The 15,749-nt window shown below is 39.5% G+C and overlaps 1 protein-coding gene across 6 annotated transcripts in view; it reads left to right on the top strand.

Annotated features, from left to right (window-relative positions):
- The window catches only part of REXO5 (RNA exonuclease 5), a 45,753-nt gene that overhangs the window by 28,244 nt on the left and 1,760 nt on the right, over nucleotides 1-15,749 (top strand). For 4 of the 6 annotated variants that reach the window (XM_077986429.1, XM_077986428.1, XM_077986430.1 and 1 more), the window contains 7 exons: nucleotides 534-654; nucleotides 7,618-7,722; nucleotides 8,208-8,345; nucleotides 11,785-11,877; nucleotides 12,485-12,701; nucleotides 12,907-13,094; nucleotides 14,079-14,197. In XM_077986429.1, coding sequence (XP_077842555.1) covers nucleotides 534-654; nucleotides 7,618-7,722; nucleotides 8,208-8,345; nucleotides 11,785-11,877; nucleotides 12,485-12,701; nucleotides 12,907-13,094; nucleotides 14,079-14,197 — 981 coding nt within the window. The remainder of the gene's footprint in view (nucleotides 1-533; nucleotides 655-7,617; nucleotides 7,723-8,207; nucleotides 8,346-11,784; nucleotides 11,878-12,484; nucleotides 12,702-12,906; nucleotides 13,095-14,078; nucleotides 14,198-15,749) is intronic. The other 2 variants (XM_077986431.1, XM_077986432.1) reach the window with 1 other exon arrangement.

Raw genomic sequence — 15,749 nt, forward strand, 5'->3', positions numbered from 1 at the left:
AATCTAGTGGCTGGTCTAAAATGATATCCTTGACCAAAAGAAAAAAAAAAAATGATTGGAATATGTTGAACCTAGGTAGCACTGGGAAAGATGATAGACTAGTTGGTATTTTGGCTAGAAGAGTCAATCTGTAGCCTTGTTGTATTGCCCAGACTATGAAAGACACACACACAGACTCAAAAGGGCTTTGTCTCCAGACTATGGCAAATGTATCAGATCTTTAGCATTTTGCCTACACTTTGATAGAGAGCTTTGGGTATATTTCTTGTTTATCCTTCCTCTCTCTATTGAAGCCACACTGTCTAAAACAATTTTCTATGATGATGGAAGTGCTCTACATCTGTGCTATCTGGTTTGGTAGCCGCTAGTCACATTTGACTAGTGCAGTTGAGGAACTGAATTTTTAATTTTATTTAATTTTAATAGCTATATATTGCTAGTGGCTACCATGTTGTGTAATGCAGGTATAGAGAAATAACTGTCAGGTTCTGGAAAACTGCTGTTCTTACCTTAACTCTTCTACTTCTTTATAGTGTTTTAGAATGCTTGGATTCAGTGGGTCAGAAGCTTCTTTTTTTGACCCGGGAGACAGATGCTGGTGAACTTGCGTCTTCCAGAAACTGTCAAACTATAAAGTGTCTTTCAAATAAAGAGGTGAGTGTCCTGCTGAACCTTTGCAGGTTATATTCAAAGCAGAGGGGAATGTAGCCCTTTGCACCCCATGCAAGTGTCAAGCTTTTTTAAATCAGCAACCCTGGCTACAGTTAGTAAGTCTGGCTTCTGTCTCACATCTTGTATGGAGTACCTAAGTCCTCATAGGAGCAGAACTGTCAGCTGCCAATGCCTGCTTCCAGAGCCTAGCAGGCCTCTGGGTTTGGCCTTGCATATGTATTTGAGTTTCTGTTGTGTTTCTGGTTCATGGAAATGTTTATCTTGGTTTTGAGCCTGGCTATATCTTTTCAATTTTTTTCTTTTTATATTTTATCTATCATTGCTGTATGTTAAGTCAGAGAGGCTGCATCAAACATGAGCTTACTGTGTTATATTCAGAAGATCTGTGTTTTTTTTTTTTTAACATTTTGTTTGGAAATAATTTCAACCTTACAGAAGCGTGCATGAATGGTAGAACACCTGTATACCTTCTATCTAGATTCACCTTTTTTAGCACTCTGCCCAGTTGCTTTATTATTTATGTGTACCCACATGCTTATGCTCTCTCATGTACACACTCTCTTCCTTCCTCTCTCTGTATGACATTTCCTGATCCAATTGAGAGTAAGCTGCATATATCATGGCCCTAAATACTTCAGAGTGTATTTCATGAGAATATTATTTTACATAACCACATCTTACATAGTTACCAATTTTAGTAAATCTAATATTGTCCTGGTACCTTTATCTACTTTTCATCTGTATTCTCATTTTCTTGGCTGACCAAATAATGTCTTTATAGTTTGTGTTTTCCCTTTAAAACAGTATCATTTCTAGGGTCATGTATTATAATTACTTGTCGTATCTTTTTAGTCTCCTTTAAAGCTGGAACAGTTCCTCAACCTTTCTTTGTCTTTAATAACCTTGATACATTTCGAGTAATGCATGCCCCCTTCCCTTTTTTAACAGAGTTTTGCTTATTTTAGGTTTGTGTGGTGGTTGCTTATGATTAAATTCAGATTATGCATTCTTAGCCAAATTTCTTGGGGTCTTGCATCCAGAGGCAGTTATTATTCATCTGCCCCTCTTTTATGCTGTTTATTTTGATCACCTGGTCAAGGTGTTGTCTGCTTTCTCTATTGCAGAGTTCTTGTTTTTTCGCTTAATTCTAATAAATATGTGGGGAGATATTTTAAGAACATGCCAGTATTGCTTGAGCGCAGGAGCTCGAGGCTGCAGTGAACTATGATCGTACCACTACACTCCAGCCTGGGATTACGGGTGTGAGCCACTAGGCTCGGCCAAGTGTTCCTTTTTTATATGTCTTTTGCTTGAGCTTGTTGAGCTTTTGGAATTTGTGGGTTTATCATTTTCATCACATTAGAAAAAGTGTTGACCATTATTTCCTCTTTCACCACCTTCCCCTCCTTTGGGCACTCCCACTACATATGTATTAGCCGTTTAAAGTTGTTCCATAGCTCACTAATGTGCTGTTCATGTTTTTTCCAGTCTTTTTTCCTCTCTGTTTTATTTTAGATTGTTTCCATTGCTATGTCTTTAGGTTTCTTATTGTGCTGCAGTATCTAATCTACTGATAATCCAATCCAGTATACTTTCACCTCACACATTGTATTTTTTACCTCCAGAGGTTAACTTTTGTTCTATTTTATATCATCCATGTTTCTAGTTAACATTCAGACTTTCCTCTAGCTTCTAAATTCCAGAATATAGTTACAATAACTATTTTAACATCCTTCTCTATTAATTTGATAATCTGTGTCATTTTTAGATTAACTTAAATTGATTGGTTTTTTCTCCTTATATGGACTGTATTTCATTCTTTGCATTCTGGTAGTTTTTTGTATTGGATGCTGGACACAGTGAATTTTAATTTGTTGGGTGCTATATATTTTTGTATTTCTATAAATATTTGTGAGCTTTGGTCTGGGATGTGGAAAAGTTACTTAGAAACACTTTGGTCCTTTTGGATCTTCTTTCTTTCTTTGCTTCCTTCCTTCTTTTCTTTCCGGTTTTTTTTTTTTTTTTTTTTGAGACGAAGTCTCGGGCTGTCCAGGCTGGAGTGCAGTGGCACCATCTCAGCTCATTGCAAGCTCCGCCTCCTGGGTTCATGCCATTCTCCTGCCTTAGCCTCCCAAGTGGCTGGGACTACAGGCGCCCGCCACTGCACCAGGCTAATTTTTTGTATTTTTAGTAAAGATGGGATTTCACTGTGTTAGCCAGGATGGTCTCGATCTCCTGACCTTGTGATCCGCCCGCCTCGGGCTCCCAAAGTGCTGGGATTACGGGCATGAGCCACTGCGCCCGGCCTTCTTTTCTTTCTTATGTTGCCCAGGCTGATGTCAAACTCCTGGCCTCAAATAATCCACTCACTTCAGCATTCCAAAGTGCTCGGATTACAGGGGTGAGCCACTATGCCTGGCCAGATCCTTTTGAATTCTTGCTTTTAAGGTTGGTTAGGTGGAACCAGAGTAAATTTTGTCGCACTACTAAAGCAAAACCATACTAAGTACTTGATCTCCATAAATTATGAGATTTTACACTCTAGCTTTTGGGAATCTAAACTATTCCTGGCCTTGTGTTAGTCCGTGTGATTGTTTCCTCTAATCCTTTTGGGCGTCCTTTCCTTGACCTCGCATAGTTTACTTACATGGATACACTAATCCCTACTCAACTGAATATTTGAGGGGGATTGTTTATAGATCTATCGGTTTCCTAGCTTTTAAGGATCACTGTCCTTCATTTTCCGATATCCTGAGAACTGCTGTTCTTAGGATTTTGGTGTTTTTTTTTTTCTGCGCACTTACATGAGCCTCAAGGGCTCTTTGGGCATTATTATTGTTATTGTAATAGACTTTAATTTTTAGAGCAGTTTTAGGTTCACAACAATATTAAATGGAAAGTATAAGCTGGGTACTGTAGCTTACACCTGTAATCTCAGGACTTTGGGAGGCCAAGGTAGGTGGATCTCTTGAGTCCAGGAGTTTGAGACTGACCTGGGCAACATGGTGAAACGCTGTCCCTACAAAATATCAGCCAGGCTTGGCGGCATGTGCCTGTTATCCCAGCAGCTCAGGAGGCTGAGATGGAAGGATTGCTTAAGCCCGGGAGGTGGAGGTTGCAGTGACTGACGTATAATCGCACTACTGCACTCCAGCCTGGCGACAGAGTGAGACCCTGTCTCAAAAAAAGGAAAGTACAGAGAGTTCCCATTTACCCCCACACCCACCCCCACAAACAACTTCCACCACTATCAACAACCTGTACCTGAGTAGTACATTTGTTAAAATCAATGAACCCACTATGACATATAATTACCAAAGTCCATAGTTTACATTAGGGTTCTGTCTTGGTGTTGACAAATGTATAGTGACATATATCCACCATTATATATCATATATATCATACAGAATAGTTTCATTGACCTAAAAATCTGTGATGAATGTGCTCTGCCTGTTGGAAACCACTGATTTATTCATTTATTTATTTATTTATTTATTTATTTAATTTATTTATTTTTTTTACTGTCTCCATAATTTTGCCTTTTTAAGAACATCACATAGTTGGAATCACATAGTATGTAGCTTTTTCAGACTGACTTCTTTCACTTAGTATATGCATTTAAGTTTTCTCCATGTCTTTTCACTGCTTTATGGTTTTTTCTTTTTAACACTGAATAACTATATATTTCCTGGATTTACCACAATTTATCCATTCACCTGCTGATAGACATTTTGGCTGCTTCCAAGTTTTGGCAATTATGGACAAAGTTGCTATAAATGTCTGTGTGCAGGTTTTCATATGTACATAAGTTTCCAACACATTTGGGCAAATACCAAAGAGTGCAGTTGCTAGATTGTATAGTAAGAGTATGTTTAGTCTTGTTAGAAACTGCTGAACTTCCAAAGTGTCTACGATTTTGCATTCCCACCAGCAGTGAATGAGAGTTCCTGTTGCTCCACATTCTTTTCAGCATTTGATGGTGTCAGTGTTTTGGATTTTGGCTATTCTGATGGATATGTATTAGTGTCTCATTGTTTTAATTTGCAGTCCCCTAATGACATGTAATGTGAAGCATCTTTTCGTATGCTTATTTGCTATATATATGTCTTCTTTGGTCAAGTGTCTGTTCAACTCTTGCCCATTTTTAAAATTGCATTGTTCATTTTCTTATTGGTGAGTTTTAATAGTTCTTTGTATATCTGAATAACAGTCTTTTAACAGATAAGTCTTTTGCAGATATTTTCTCCCAGTCTGGCTTGTCTTCTCATTCTCTTTAATCATATATTTTTTATAGTTTATTAGTTGTTGGAGGAGAGAGGGTAACTCTAGTCTTCTGTTATTCAATCTTGGCTGGGGATGGAAATCCTTGTAAGTTGTATTTGAGAAATTTAATGATAGTCTAATTTTCTTGGCTTTGTAAGTTATTTTTACCGAGGATTTACTTTTCCCTTTTTGTTTAAAGTCTAATTGTTTTACTAAGCTATGTCTCAGAGTTGATCATTCCAAGTCACTTTTTCTTGGTACCTGAGGCGCCCTTCAACATATAGCTTATAGTTTCTTTTATTTCCAGAGGTTTTCTTGGATTGTATTTTCAAGTATTTGGTTCTATTGCTTTAATTTTCTTCCTCATAGACTTCACTTATGCATGTATGTTGTGCCCCCTTGGCCTATCTTTCATTCACCTACTTTCTCTCTGATGCTTTTGATTTCATTTGTACACTCCTAATTCTTTCCATGCTTTTCATTAATGCCTTTTATTAAAATTTCACTTGAATCTATTCTTTCTTGACAACTTGTAGTTGCTTTTTCATATCCTCAAGTGCTTGGCTGCTAATATTCAATTCAGTTTATACTGTAATGTTAACTGTATCCTTTAGCTCCATGGTTGATTTTTTTTTTTTAGGGGGAATAATTTTCATCAGCTGAAATGCTTCGATTCTCACTTTATTTCTTGGTTTTTGTTTTTGTTTTTGAGACAGAGTGTCACTCTGTTGCCCAGGCTGGAGTGCAGTGGCATGAGCAGAGCTCACTGCAGCCTTGACTTCGGGGCTCAAGCAATCCTCCTGCCTCAGCTACCCGAGTAGCTGGGACTACAGGCATGTGCCACCATGCCCGGCTAATTTTTAAATTTTTTATAGAGATGAGGTCTCATTATGTTGCCCAGGCTCATCTCAAACTCCTGAGCTCAAATTATCTTCCCACCTTGGCTTCCCAAAGTGCTAGGATCACAAGCATGAGCCACCGCGCCCAGCTGTTGCTGTTTTTTTAACAGTAGTTTAGATTAATATGGTCTACTATTTTCTAATTTTACTGATTTGTTTTTGAATAAGGTTTTCATTAAAGAGCGTCTCTTTTACTCTGCCTTCCTCAATGCAGTTTTTTGTTCTTCTTCTGTGCTCTTCCTCTACTTATCAAAGGATTCTCTCTCCCTTTCCTCTTCTCCCTCTCTTCTTATTGCAGCAAAAAACATAAAATTTACCATCTTAACTGTTTTTAAGTATACAGTTCAGCAGTATTAAGTATATTTATATTCTTGTGAAAGAGATCTTAGAACTTTTTTATTTTGCAGAAGTGAAACTTGGGCTAAGTTTCTTTGTATGCCTTGTGACTTATTGTTGTTGGTATTGTTGAGGCTTGGGCATTTGAATAAATAGCCAGTTGTCTTTACAGACTGCTTCGTGCAGGGGGAGACCTTCACCATTCAGCCTAGTTAGAAATTTCATGACCTCCCAAACCTGTTCTGGAGATTTGTCTTCTCTGGAGTTGTGCATGTGCCTTTAGTTGTTTCCTGAGCCCCTTGTCCCTACTTCTTTTCAGAGCCCATAATCTCTTTGTTCCCCTGGTTTCTTACTGCGGCTCTAACATGCCATGGTGATCACATCTGTTTTCAGTGGCTTCCAAACAAGGCTGTCAGTCCTGTCAGCCTTCTGAGTCATGCAAGACAGAAAATAGTCCCTCAGACAGCCCCCACACTACTCAGAACATTGGACACATGGTCCACTCTTTTGTTTCCATCCCAAGAGAGGATCTGTGGTGTGGGAGAAGCCCTATTATGTCAGATAGGGAAGGCTGTAAATGAGACCACAAAACATCACAAAGTTTCCTTTCCCATTTACTGGAAACCCTTCTTGGTTTCATGCTGGTCTAGGTACTATATAGCTTTTCATCTGGTCTCTACAGTTCTCTCAAAGGTGTTCTGGTCCATATATTGTTGTTAACTCATTGTCTCTGTGGGAGAGTAAGAAGCTAAAGTGAAGCTTTCTAGTTCTCCATTTCCAGAATGATGGTGTGGTGTTGACGGAAGGGAGGAATTTATAATATTGTTTGGACGGGTTGGCATTCTTCACAGCAGTGTCTTCAAGGAGTACCACCTTTTCTCTATATATCTGATTCTTCTCCAGAAGCACAGCTTCTCTGAGGCTGCCAAGCCTCTTGCTTGTAGTCAAGTGCTGAGAAATGTCAAAATCATGACCCATGTTCCTTACTTGGCATTTACTTGGAGTTTTTATTTTGGAGGTGATTTTTTTGTGCTTCATCTAATTCTTCCATGTCCCTTGATTATTATTATTATTATTTTAACCAAATCTATTAAGCCTCCTCTCCCTTGCTTTCCCTACTCACAGGCTTGCAACAGTTTACAATACTGGGAGTTATAGTTATTTATTTAATTACAGGTCATTGGAAAATTTTTGTAATAACCCTTGTCTCTTAGTAATGCTGAAGGTCTGACTTATATGTATTTTATTTTCATTCTTTTTATTGGTTCTGTGGTTCTTTGGGGAAGCTGTGTGGTTTCACCATTTTCCTCCAGACCTGGAAGTCAGCCCCATATTACCTCAGTACGGGTAAAAAGGCAACTACTATTTATATTATTGTGGCTCATATCCAGGAGCCGCAATAGAGTATGAGGTTCCTACCTTATCCAGGCTGTGCTGTTCTCTACAGGTTCTTGAGCAGGCCAGAGTGGAAATCCCCCTGTTTCCCTTCAGCATTGTTCAGTTCTCTTTTAAGGCCTTTTCACCTATCCTCACCGAGGAGATGAACAAAAGGGTAAGTGGATGAGTTCTGCTGAATGATTTATTTGATTTATTTAGTGACTTTTTGTAACCTCTTATCATTAAGGAAAGTAATACATGCTTTATTTAATTTGTTGTGTCTTTCTCTAGATTTTTACTATCTGCATATTAACATCTAAAAATATTTTTATAAAAATGGGAATCAAACTATGCATACTGTTTTGCAACTTTATTTTTTCATTTAACAGTATATCTTGTACACCTTTCTGTATCACTACATATCTTATTTCCCTTGTTTTTAATGGCTACATAATATTCTGCTATATGATATACCTATTAACAGCATTTGTACTTTATACATTTTTGCTATTGCAAATAATACTTCAGTGAACATCCTTGGACATTTGGCAAGTATTTATGTCAAAAAAATCTTTGATGAATAATCCCATGCGTTGACTCATGATTTCATTTCTCTTTTCACATTCATTCCCATACTATATTCTGTTGTTTTTCCTACAGATGAGGATCAAGTGGACAGAGATATCAACTGTCTATGCTGGGCCATTTAGCAAAAATTGCAATCTCAGGGCTCTGAAGAGGCTATTTAAGAGCTTTGGCCCAGTCCAGTCAATGACTTTTGTTCTTGAAACCCGTCAGGTAAGACTGGAAAATTCAGATTTCAATTTTCTAGATTAGTGTTTCACATTCAGGTGACTGCTTGGGCCATGCAGATAGCAAATATTCCTGAAGTAAGCTTGATTGCTACCAACTGGAGCGCGAGACATACGCTAATGAGAGCAATTGTTGACCCACAAGAATGTATACCCAGTATTGTGAGATCTTTTGTTGTGTGTGTTTAAAGAATTGAGACATCTGGCTGGGCGTGGTGGCCTATACCTGTAATCCCAGCACTTTGGGAGTTTGAGGAGGGAGGATTGCTTGAGTCCAGGAGTTCAAGACCAGCCTGGGCTATATAGTGGGACCACATTGCTACAAAAAATTTAAAAACAAGAATTGAGAACTCTGTCAATTTTCATATGCTAGCTCCCATTTTCTCAAATATCAGGCCATGCGAAAAAATATGTCTGCTGGTTGAATATAACCTATGGTCCTTATGATTGTACCCGGCTTTAAAAGATAAAATGCGCTTTCAAAAAGAGAAGTAACTTTCATATCTTAGAAAGTTACTTCTTTTTTTACAGAGTAGGCTCATGGCTTGCTTGGTTAAGATACAGGAGGAAGATTATGGGAGGGCTTTTGTTGTTATTGTTATTAGTTCTCTTATCTCTTAGGGTAAGTTTTTGGTATTGTAGGTTTGTATTTACATAAAAGCCCTTTAAAGAGATTAGTTTTACTTTAACAAAAATAATGCTTGCATATGGTTTTAAAAATTTATATAGTTCAAAAGGACTTCACAAGTTAAGTCTCCATCTTCATAGTCATAACAATACCATATCAATAAAGTTTATATATGAAGCAATAACATCATAAGCATATAGAGACATAGAAGAAATCATGAAAAGAATTTAAAAAGAATTAAAAATGGAAACAGTGTAATAGGATGTTTGTAGAATGATATACAATAAAGGTAACAATGGAGGCCTCCCGGGGGAAGAATTAGGCAGCTAGCTAATGGGATTAGGGGAAGACTTTACTGTAAATATATTGTTCCTTTAGAATTCGGAACTAGGTAACTATTAACTGGTGTATTACTATGTATGAAAGTGAAGTAAAAATACTTCTAAAGTGATGTAAGTGCAGGATCCTAGATATTTTTAAATGTGCTGTCTCTAAATTTTTTAATTTTTTTTTTTTTTTGACACAGAGGCCCAGGCTGGAGTGCAGTGGTGCCATTTTGGCTCACCACAGCCTCTTCCCTCCAGTTCAAATGATTTCTCGTGCCTCCCAAGTAGCTGGGACTACAGGTTTGCACCCCCACGCCTGGCTAATTTTTGTATTTTTAGTAGAGACGGGGTTTCACCATATTGGCCAGGCTGGTCACGAACTCCTGACCTCAAGTGATCCACTTCCCAAAGTGCTGGGATTACAGGTGTGAGCCACTGCACACAGCTTCTAAATCTTTTATTAATGGCTTTTCTATGACTAACAATACAAATACAAAGATTGTCCCTGAGAAGATGGATTGGGGGATGAGAATATAGCAAGGGACTATAACATCTTCCTAAGTCTTTCTCTTGGTCCCTTTTTTTGGTTGCGGGGGTGGCGGGTAAAATACATATAACATAAAATGTACCTTTTTAACCATTTTTAAGTGGCATTCAGTACATTGACATTGTGTAGCTATCACCACCATCTATCTCCAGAACTTTTTCATCATCCCAAACTGAAATTTCCTATTAAGCAATAATTTCCTATTACCCCTTCCCCCAGCCATTGTTTTACTTTCTGTCTTTATGAATTTGACTACTCTGTATACCTCACATAAGTGAAATCATATAGTATTTGTCCTGTTGTATCTGTTTTATTTCATTTAGCATGTCTTCAAGGTTCATTCATGTTGCAGCATGTATCAGAATTGCATTTTCAAGGCAAAATAATATTCCATTTCATGTATATACCACATTTTGATTATCTATTTGTTGATGGACATTTGGGTTGTTTCTACCTTTTTTTTTTTTTTTTTTTTTTGAGATAGGATCTTGCTCACCCAGGCTGGAGTTCAGTGGCGTGATCACAGCTTACTACAGCCTCGACTTCCTGGGCTCAAGCAATCCTCCCACCTCCCAGCCTCCTGAGTAGCTGGGACCACAGGCGTGCACCACCATGCCCGGCTGGTTTTTTGTAAGACAGGGTCTCTCTGTGTTGCCCAGGCTGATCTTGAACTCCTGACTCAAGAGATCTGCCCACCTCGGCCTCCCAAAGTCCTGGGATTACAGGCGTGCCTGACTCTGGGTTGTTTCTACCTTTGACTATCATGAATAATGCTGCTATGAACATGGTTGTACATAATATCTGTTCAAGTCCCTGCTTTCAGTTCTTCTGGGCATATACCCAGAAGTGGAACTGATGGATCAAATAGTAATTCTGTGTTTACTTTTTTGAGGAATCATTATTCTGTTTTCCACAGTGGCTATACCATTTTACATTCCTACCAGCAAAGAACAAAGGTTCCAACTTATCTGCATCTTCACTGACACTTGTTTTCTATTTTATTTAATAATAGCCTTCCTAATGGATGTGAAATGGTATCTCATTTGGGTTTGATTTGCATTTCCCTAATGATTAGTGATGTTGAGTGTCGTAGGCAATTTGTACATCATTTACAGCAATGTCTATTTACTTGTTTGACCTTTTTTTTTCTTATTTATTTTTTTCAGTTCCAGCTACTCTGCAATGTTTGCCCATTTTTAAATCAGGTTGTTTGGGTTTTTTATTGTTGAATTGTAAGAGTTCTCTGTACATTCTGGATATTAATCTTTTATTAGATAGGTGATTGCAACTATTTCTCCATTCTGTGGGTTGCTTTTTGACACTGCTGTTAGTGTCCTTTGATATACAAAAGTTTTTAATTTTTATGAAGTCTAATTTGTCTATTTTTAATTTTGTTGCCTGCCTTTGATGTCATATTCAAGAAACCCTTGCCAAGTCCAGTGTCATGAAACTTTCCTATGGGAAGGCTTTTATCTCCATATTGATGCTGTGGCTCAGATAATCACAAAGATTTACTTACTCCGAGTTACCAAACAGAAAAGCAGACCATTTGAAGATGTAGCCTATCCAGTGGAAGAACTTATCCTTCCCAAGCTTATAAAGTTTAGCTAAAAGACAGACAAATGGGAATCTCTGCCCGAGACTTGCAGTGATGACTTTAGTGATGCATAATAAATATTATGAAAAGCCTGTTGGGTAGTTGCATTTTAAATGACAAAAGTTAATTATTGTGTGAAAGCTAGTTCCTGAACTTTAGTGATCCCATTTAAAGTTGACAGTTTACAATCAATACCTGTGTAACCCAGCACAGCAAAGGCATCCATTCTGGTGGCTTTGGCCACTGTAGTTTGAATCCTTTCCCCAGCCCCTTCTTTAGCAGTTTGAGCTGGAAAGCAATGGTGAGGAAATCTTGGTCTTTCTGCAGCCTCATCTCTGTATACAGTATGAAGTCCTAGAAGCAGCCCAGCTGGCCATAGAGTCCTTGGATGGTATTCTGGTAGATGGTACCTGCATCAAGGTAGGGTGATAAGAGAAAGCTCCCTTTGCTCGGGTCTAGCCTGCCACAGCCTATATGTATAGTGCCCCAGGACATGTAGCAAACACCCTCAAGAGGCCCAGGCATAAGACTTTGTTATGGAAAGTCTTCAGCCAAGTCTGACATTCTCCTGCTGGCAGTGACTGAAGATATAACAGCTTTCATTTGTGTCAGAAATCATCCTGTGATAGATTTGGGTCTTCCTTGCATTCTTTATTACTACTTAAGTCCCCAATGGTTTATTCTGGTTGGTTCTTTGCAGTTGCCCTTTTCTTCACCTTTCAGGGAGATCAAATGATGGTATTTTGAAGTTTCTTGTGCACATAAACAGAATTTCATTAAGGGTGGGTGGCAGGAAACTGAAGAGAATATGTTTACATGAAAATATGTATGTATTTATCAATTAAGTCTCTAACATAATTCTGTGAGACAGTTATCTTTAGTTTCCTTTTACAGAAAAGGAAAGAAACTGAAAAAGTGTAGGAAACTGAAAAATGAAGTTATTAGTAATGGCAAAAACTTGCTAGTATCCAACAGGCCTGAGGATTAAATTGATTTTCTACCACTAACATCAACTTTCCTTGGTTAGGTGCAGAGGCCTGTGACAGAGCTCACGCTTGATTGTGAGACCCTCGTGAATGAGCTGGAAGGAGATTCTGAAAACCAAGGCTCTATATATCTGTTTGGAGTGAGTGAAACCTTCAAAGAACAGCTGTTGCAGGAGCCCCGCCTCTTTCTTGGCCTGGAAGCTGTGATCTTGCCTAAAGATCTTAAAAATGGAAAGCAGAAAAAATACTGTTTCCTAAGTAAGTCTATGCTGTCGAATGTAGCTTTGGGGAAGGAAACTGGGGATGGTAATACCATGAGGTCAGAGAAGGGAAGATTCACCTCCTGGGCTGGACCAGGGCAGCAGTTCCTGATTCTGTCCTTCTCCTATGGCCCTGGCCAGGCAGCTTGGATGGGATCAACTTTCTCGGCCCTTAATAACAAGGTGGGGGTTCTTGCTTTCAGAATTCAAAAGTTTTGGCAGTGCCCAGCGGGCCCTCAACATTCTCACAGGCAAGGACTGGAAGCTGAAAGGCAGGCATGCTCTAACCCCCAGGCACCTCCATGCCTGGCTCAGAGGCTTACCACCTGAATCAAGAAGGCCCGCAGGGCTTCGTGTTGTACCTCCCCCTTTTGAACAGGAGGCCTTGCAGGTGAGTGAGTGAAGGTTTCTTGGAGAAGATGTCAGGAGAGTCCTGCTCGGTGACACTTAATCCTTTAATCTTTTTTTTTTTTTTTTCTACCCTGGCCCTCAGTCTTATTTCACTCTCCAGCTTCTTCCAGTCCTGGCCACATCTCCTTTTCTCCCAGATCTCTCATACTTTTGCCCCCTCCATACCTGCTAAACTTAGGTTTTTAGTCTTCCAGATCTCCAAGGGACTTTGAGGGACCAAGGCAGGAAGTCAGAGAGCTGGATAATTATTCAGTGATCTAGTCTAGGGTTTCCCAAAGTGTGGTACATACACAAGATAAATTGTGGTTGTCATAGATGGTCTTTTTTTTGTTTTGTTTTCACTTTTATGATTATGGATTTGTCTTTTTATTACAGCTAAGACATCTGAATGGACTTGTTTTGCTAATACTTGTTAAAGTATACAACAACTACATTGAGACTATGATTTTGTGGATGGTATTAGTTAGACAAGGCTAAGGAAGAAATTAACTCACTTTATGGAAAAATGTTAGAGGGATATACAAGCAGAAGAGTGGAGGTAGAAGGTGAATGGCTGAAGCTTGGGAAACCCTGTCTTAGTCTAATCTCTCATACTTAGCAGATGAAATGTAGGGGCTAGAGTTGGTAAGTCACTTGCCCAAGGTCACAAAGAGACTTAATGGCAGAAGCCAGACTAGACCCCTCATTAGCAATGTGGCTCCCCTTGCTTGGGGTCTTAGAAGACCCATCTGGAGGAAAGGATAGTAGCCGTCCTCCCCTGAGGAAGTCTTAAACCAACTTGGAGGCCTGGGGATGCTGGGTCAGCAGAGAACCTGCAGTGTGGGCTCCAGTGTTAGACAAGGGATTTGTCTGGAACCTTTACTGGAATCCCATAGCCTTAGACCCGGAGGGAAAGTGTTGCAGCCCTTCCATAGGTAACGAGAGAGTGTTCTGGCTGAGTGTTGACACGTGGCTTTGATCCCAGACTCTGAAACTGGACCACCCAAAGATAGCAGCCTGGCGCTGGGGCCGGAAGATTGGAAAGCTCTACAACAGCTTGTGCCCAGGCACTCTCTGCCTCATCCTGCTGCCAGGAACCAAGAGGTATGGACTGGAAAGGGTATCCCTTCAGGACTCTGTCCCCTGGATTTTGCTGATGTTTAGGTCCATAATGAGGACTTACATGAATCACCTCTTTAATTCTCACAGTTCTAAAAGATAGGCATTGTATTCCCATTTCACAATTATATGCTCTTGTATAACTACATATATTGGTCCCTCAGGGAGATAACTTATCCCCAGTTAAAACCAGGGGTCTTATGTCCTTCTTACTCCTCTCTGGAGAAAGAAGTAGCTGGTAACCCCACTTGAGTAAAAAAAGTAAAGTCTCAGAACAAGCCCTAGGCTTAGGTGTAACCTCCCCGCATATGAGGAATGTGTTCCTGCCTTCTGTACCTTTTTCTCCATTGACACCTCTGTTTTAAGAGATAACAGGGCCTGGTTTGCTGATTCTAAGCCTGAGGAATACTGAAGCAGGACTCTGAGTCTAGTTGCAGCTTTATCACCTGTCTCCTCTGACAAGTGGCCAAGCTACTTCCCCGCTATAGATCTCAATTTCCTTTCAGTAACATGAGGGATTTGGAATAAATCAATTGATTTTCAAACCCTTTTAATTGTAAACCCTTTCTTGAAAGAAAAACCAATATTAAATCTTAAAGCATAGAGACGGGCAGTTTTGGAATGAGTGAGTGGGCAGCTAAATAAATGAGTGTATATTGGGGGAGGGAGGGAAAGATCGTAGCTTTTTTGAACAGTCTGAAAACCTTGGATTGTGTTAATTTTAAAAAGTTCCTTGAGATTCTGACATCTGGCTATGTACAGTGGCTCATGCCTATAATCCTAGCACTTTGGGAGGCCAAGGTGAGGAGATCACTTGAGCTCAGGAGTTCAAGACCAGACTAGGCAACATGACAAGACCCCGTCTCTACCAAAAATACAAAAAAGCGACAAAAAAAACCAAGCAGCCAGATTTGGTGTTGTGTGCCTGTGATCCCAACTACTTGGGAAGCTGAGGCACGAGAATCACTTGAACCCAGGAGGCAGAGGTTGCAGTGAGCTGAAATTGCGCCACTGCACTCCAGCCTGGGCTACAGACTGAGACTCTTGTCTCAAAAAAAGAAAAAAAAAAAATTCTGACATTCTAGGAGTTGATAAGAGCATGAATACCTCTGGCCTTGAAGCTGGATCAGAAATTCATTTCCTAGCATAAAGTTATTGTAACATGCATCTGAGGGCCATTAGGGAGATGGTCTACCTACTGGGTAGGTTGAAAGAACTGCTTTCTCTGAAAAGCAGAAACAAGTATTAGGTGTTTACATTGAGAGGGAAAAAAACATCTTAGACCAACATACTTTAAACAGGCTTGTGGGTAAGCTAATAGGAACAGGGTAAAAAGTGACCACAAGTTGCCAGTAAAAGCTTTTTGGTTAAGATGTGGGCTCTGGGGAACAGAGAGACTTGTCCTTAGGTAGCTCCTCAGGGGCAGTGTTATGGTGGTAGGTGGACTGGGTTTTCATGTTCCCACGTAGAATACTTAAATTGCAGTCCACCATTGTTTAGGTAAACTAAGTCAAGAGTAGCCCAAATCATTGTTCTT

Source organism: Macaca mulatta, chromosome 20 (assembly GCF_049350105.2).
Source record: "Macaca mulatta isolate MMU2019108-1 chromosome 20, T2T-MMU8v2.0, whole genome shotgun sequence".
Taxonomy (NCBI): Eukaryota; Metazoa; Chordata; class Mammalia; order Primates; family Cercopithecidae; genus Macaca; species Macaca mulatta.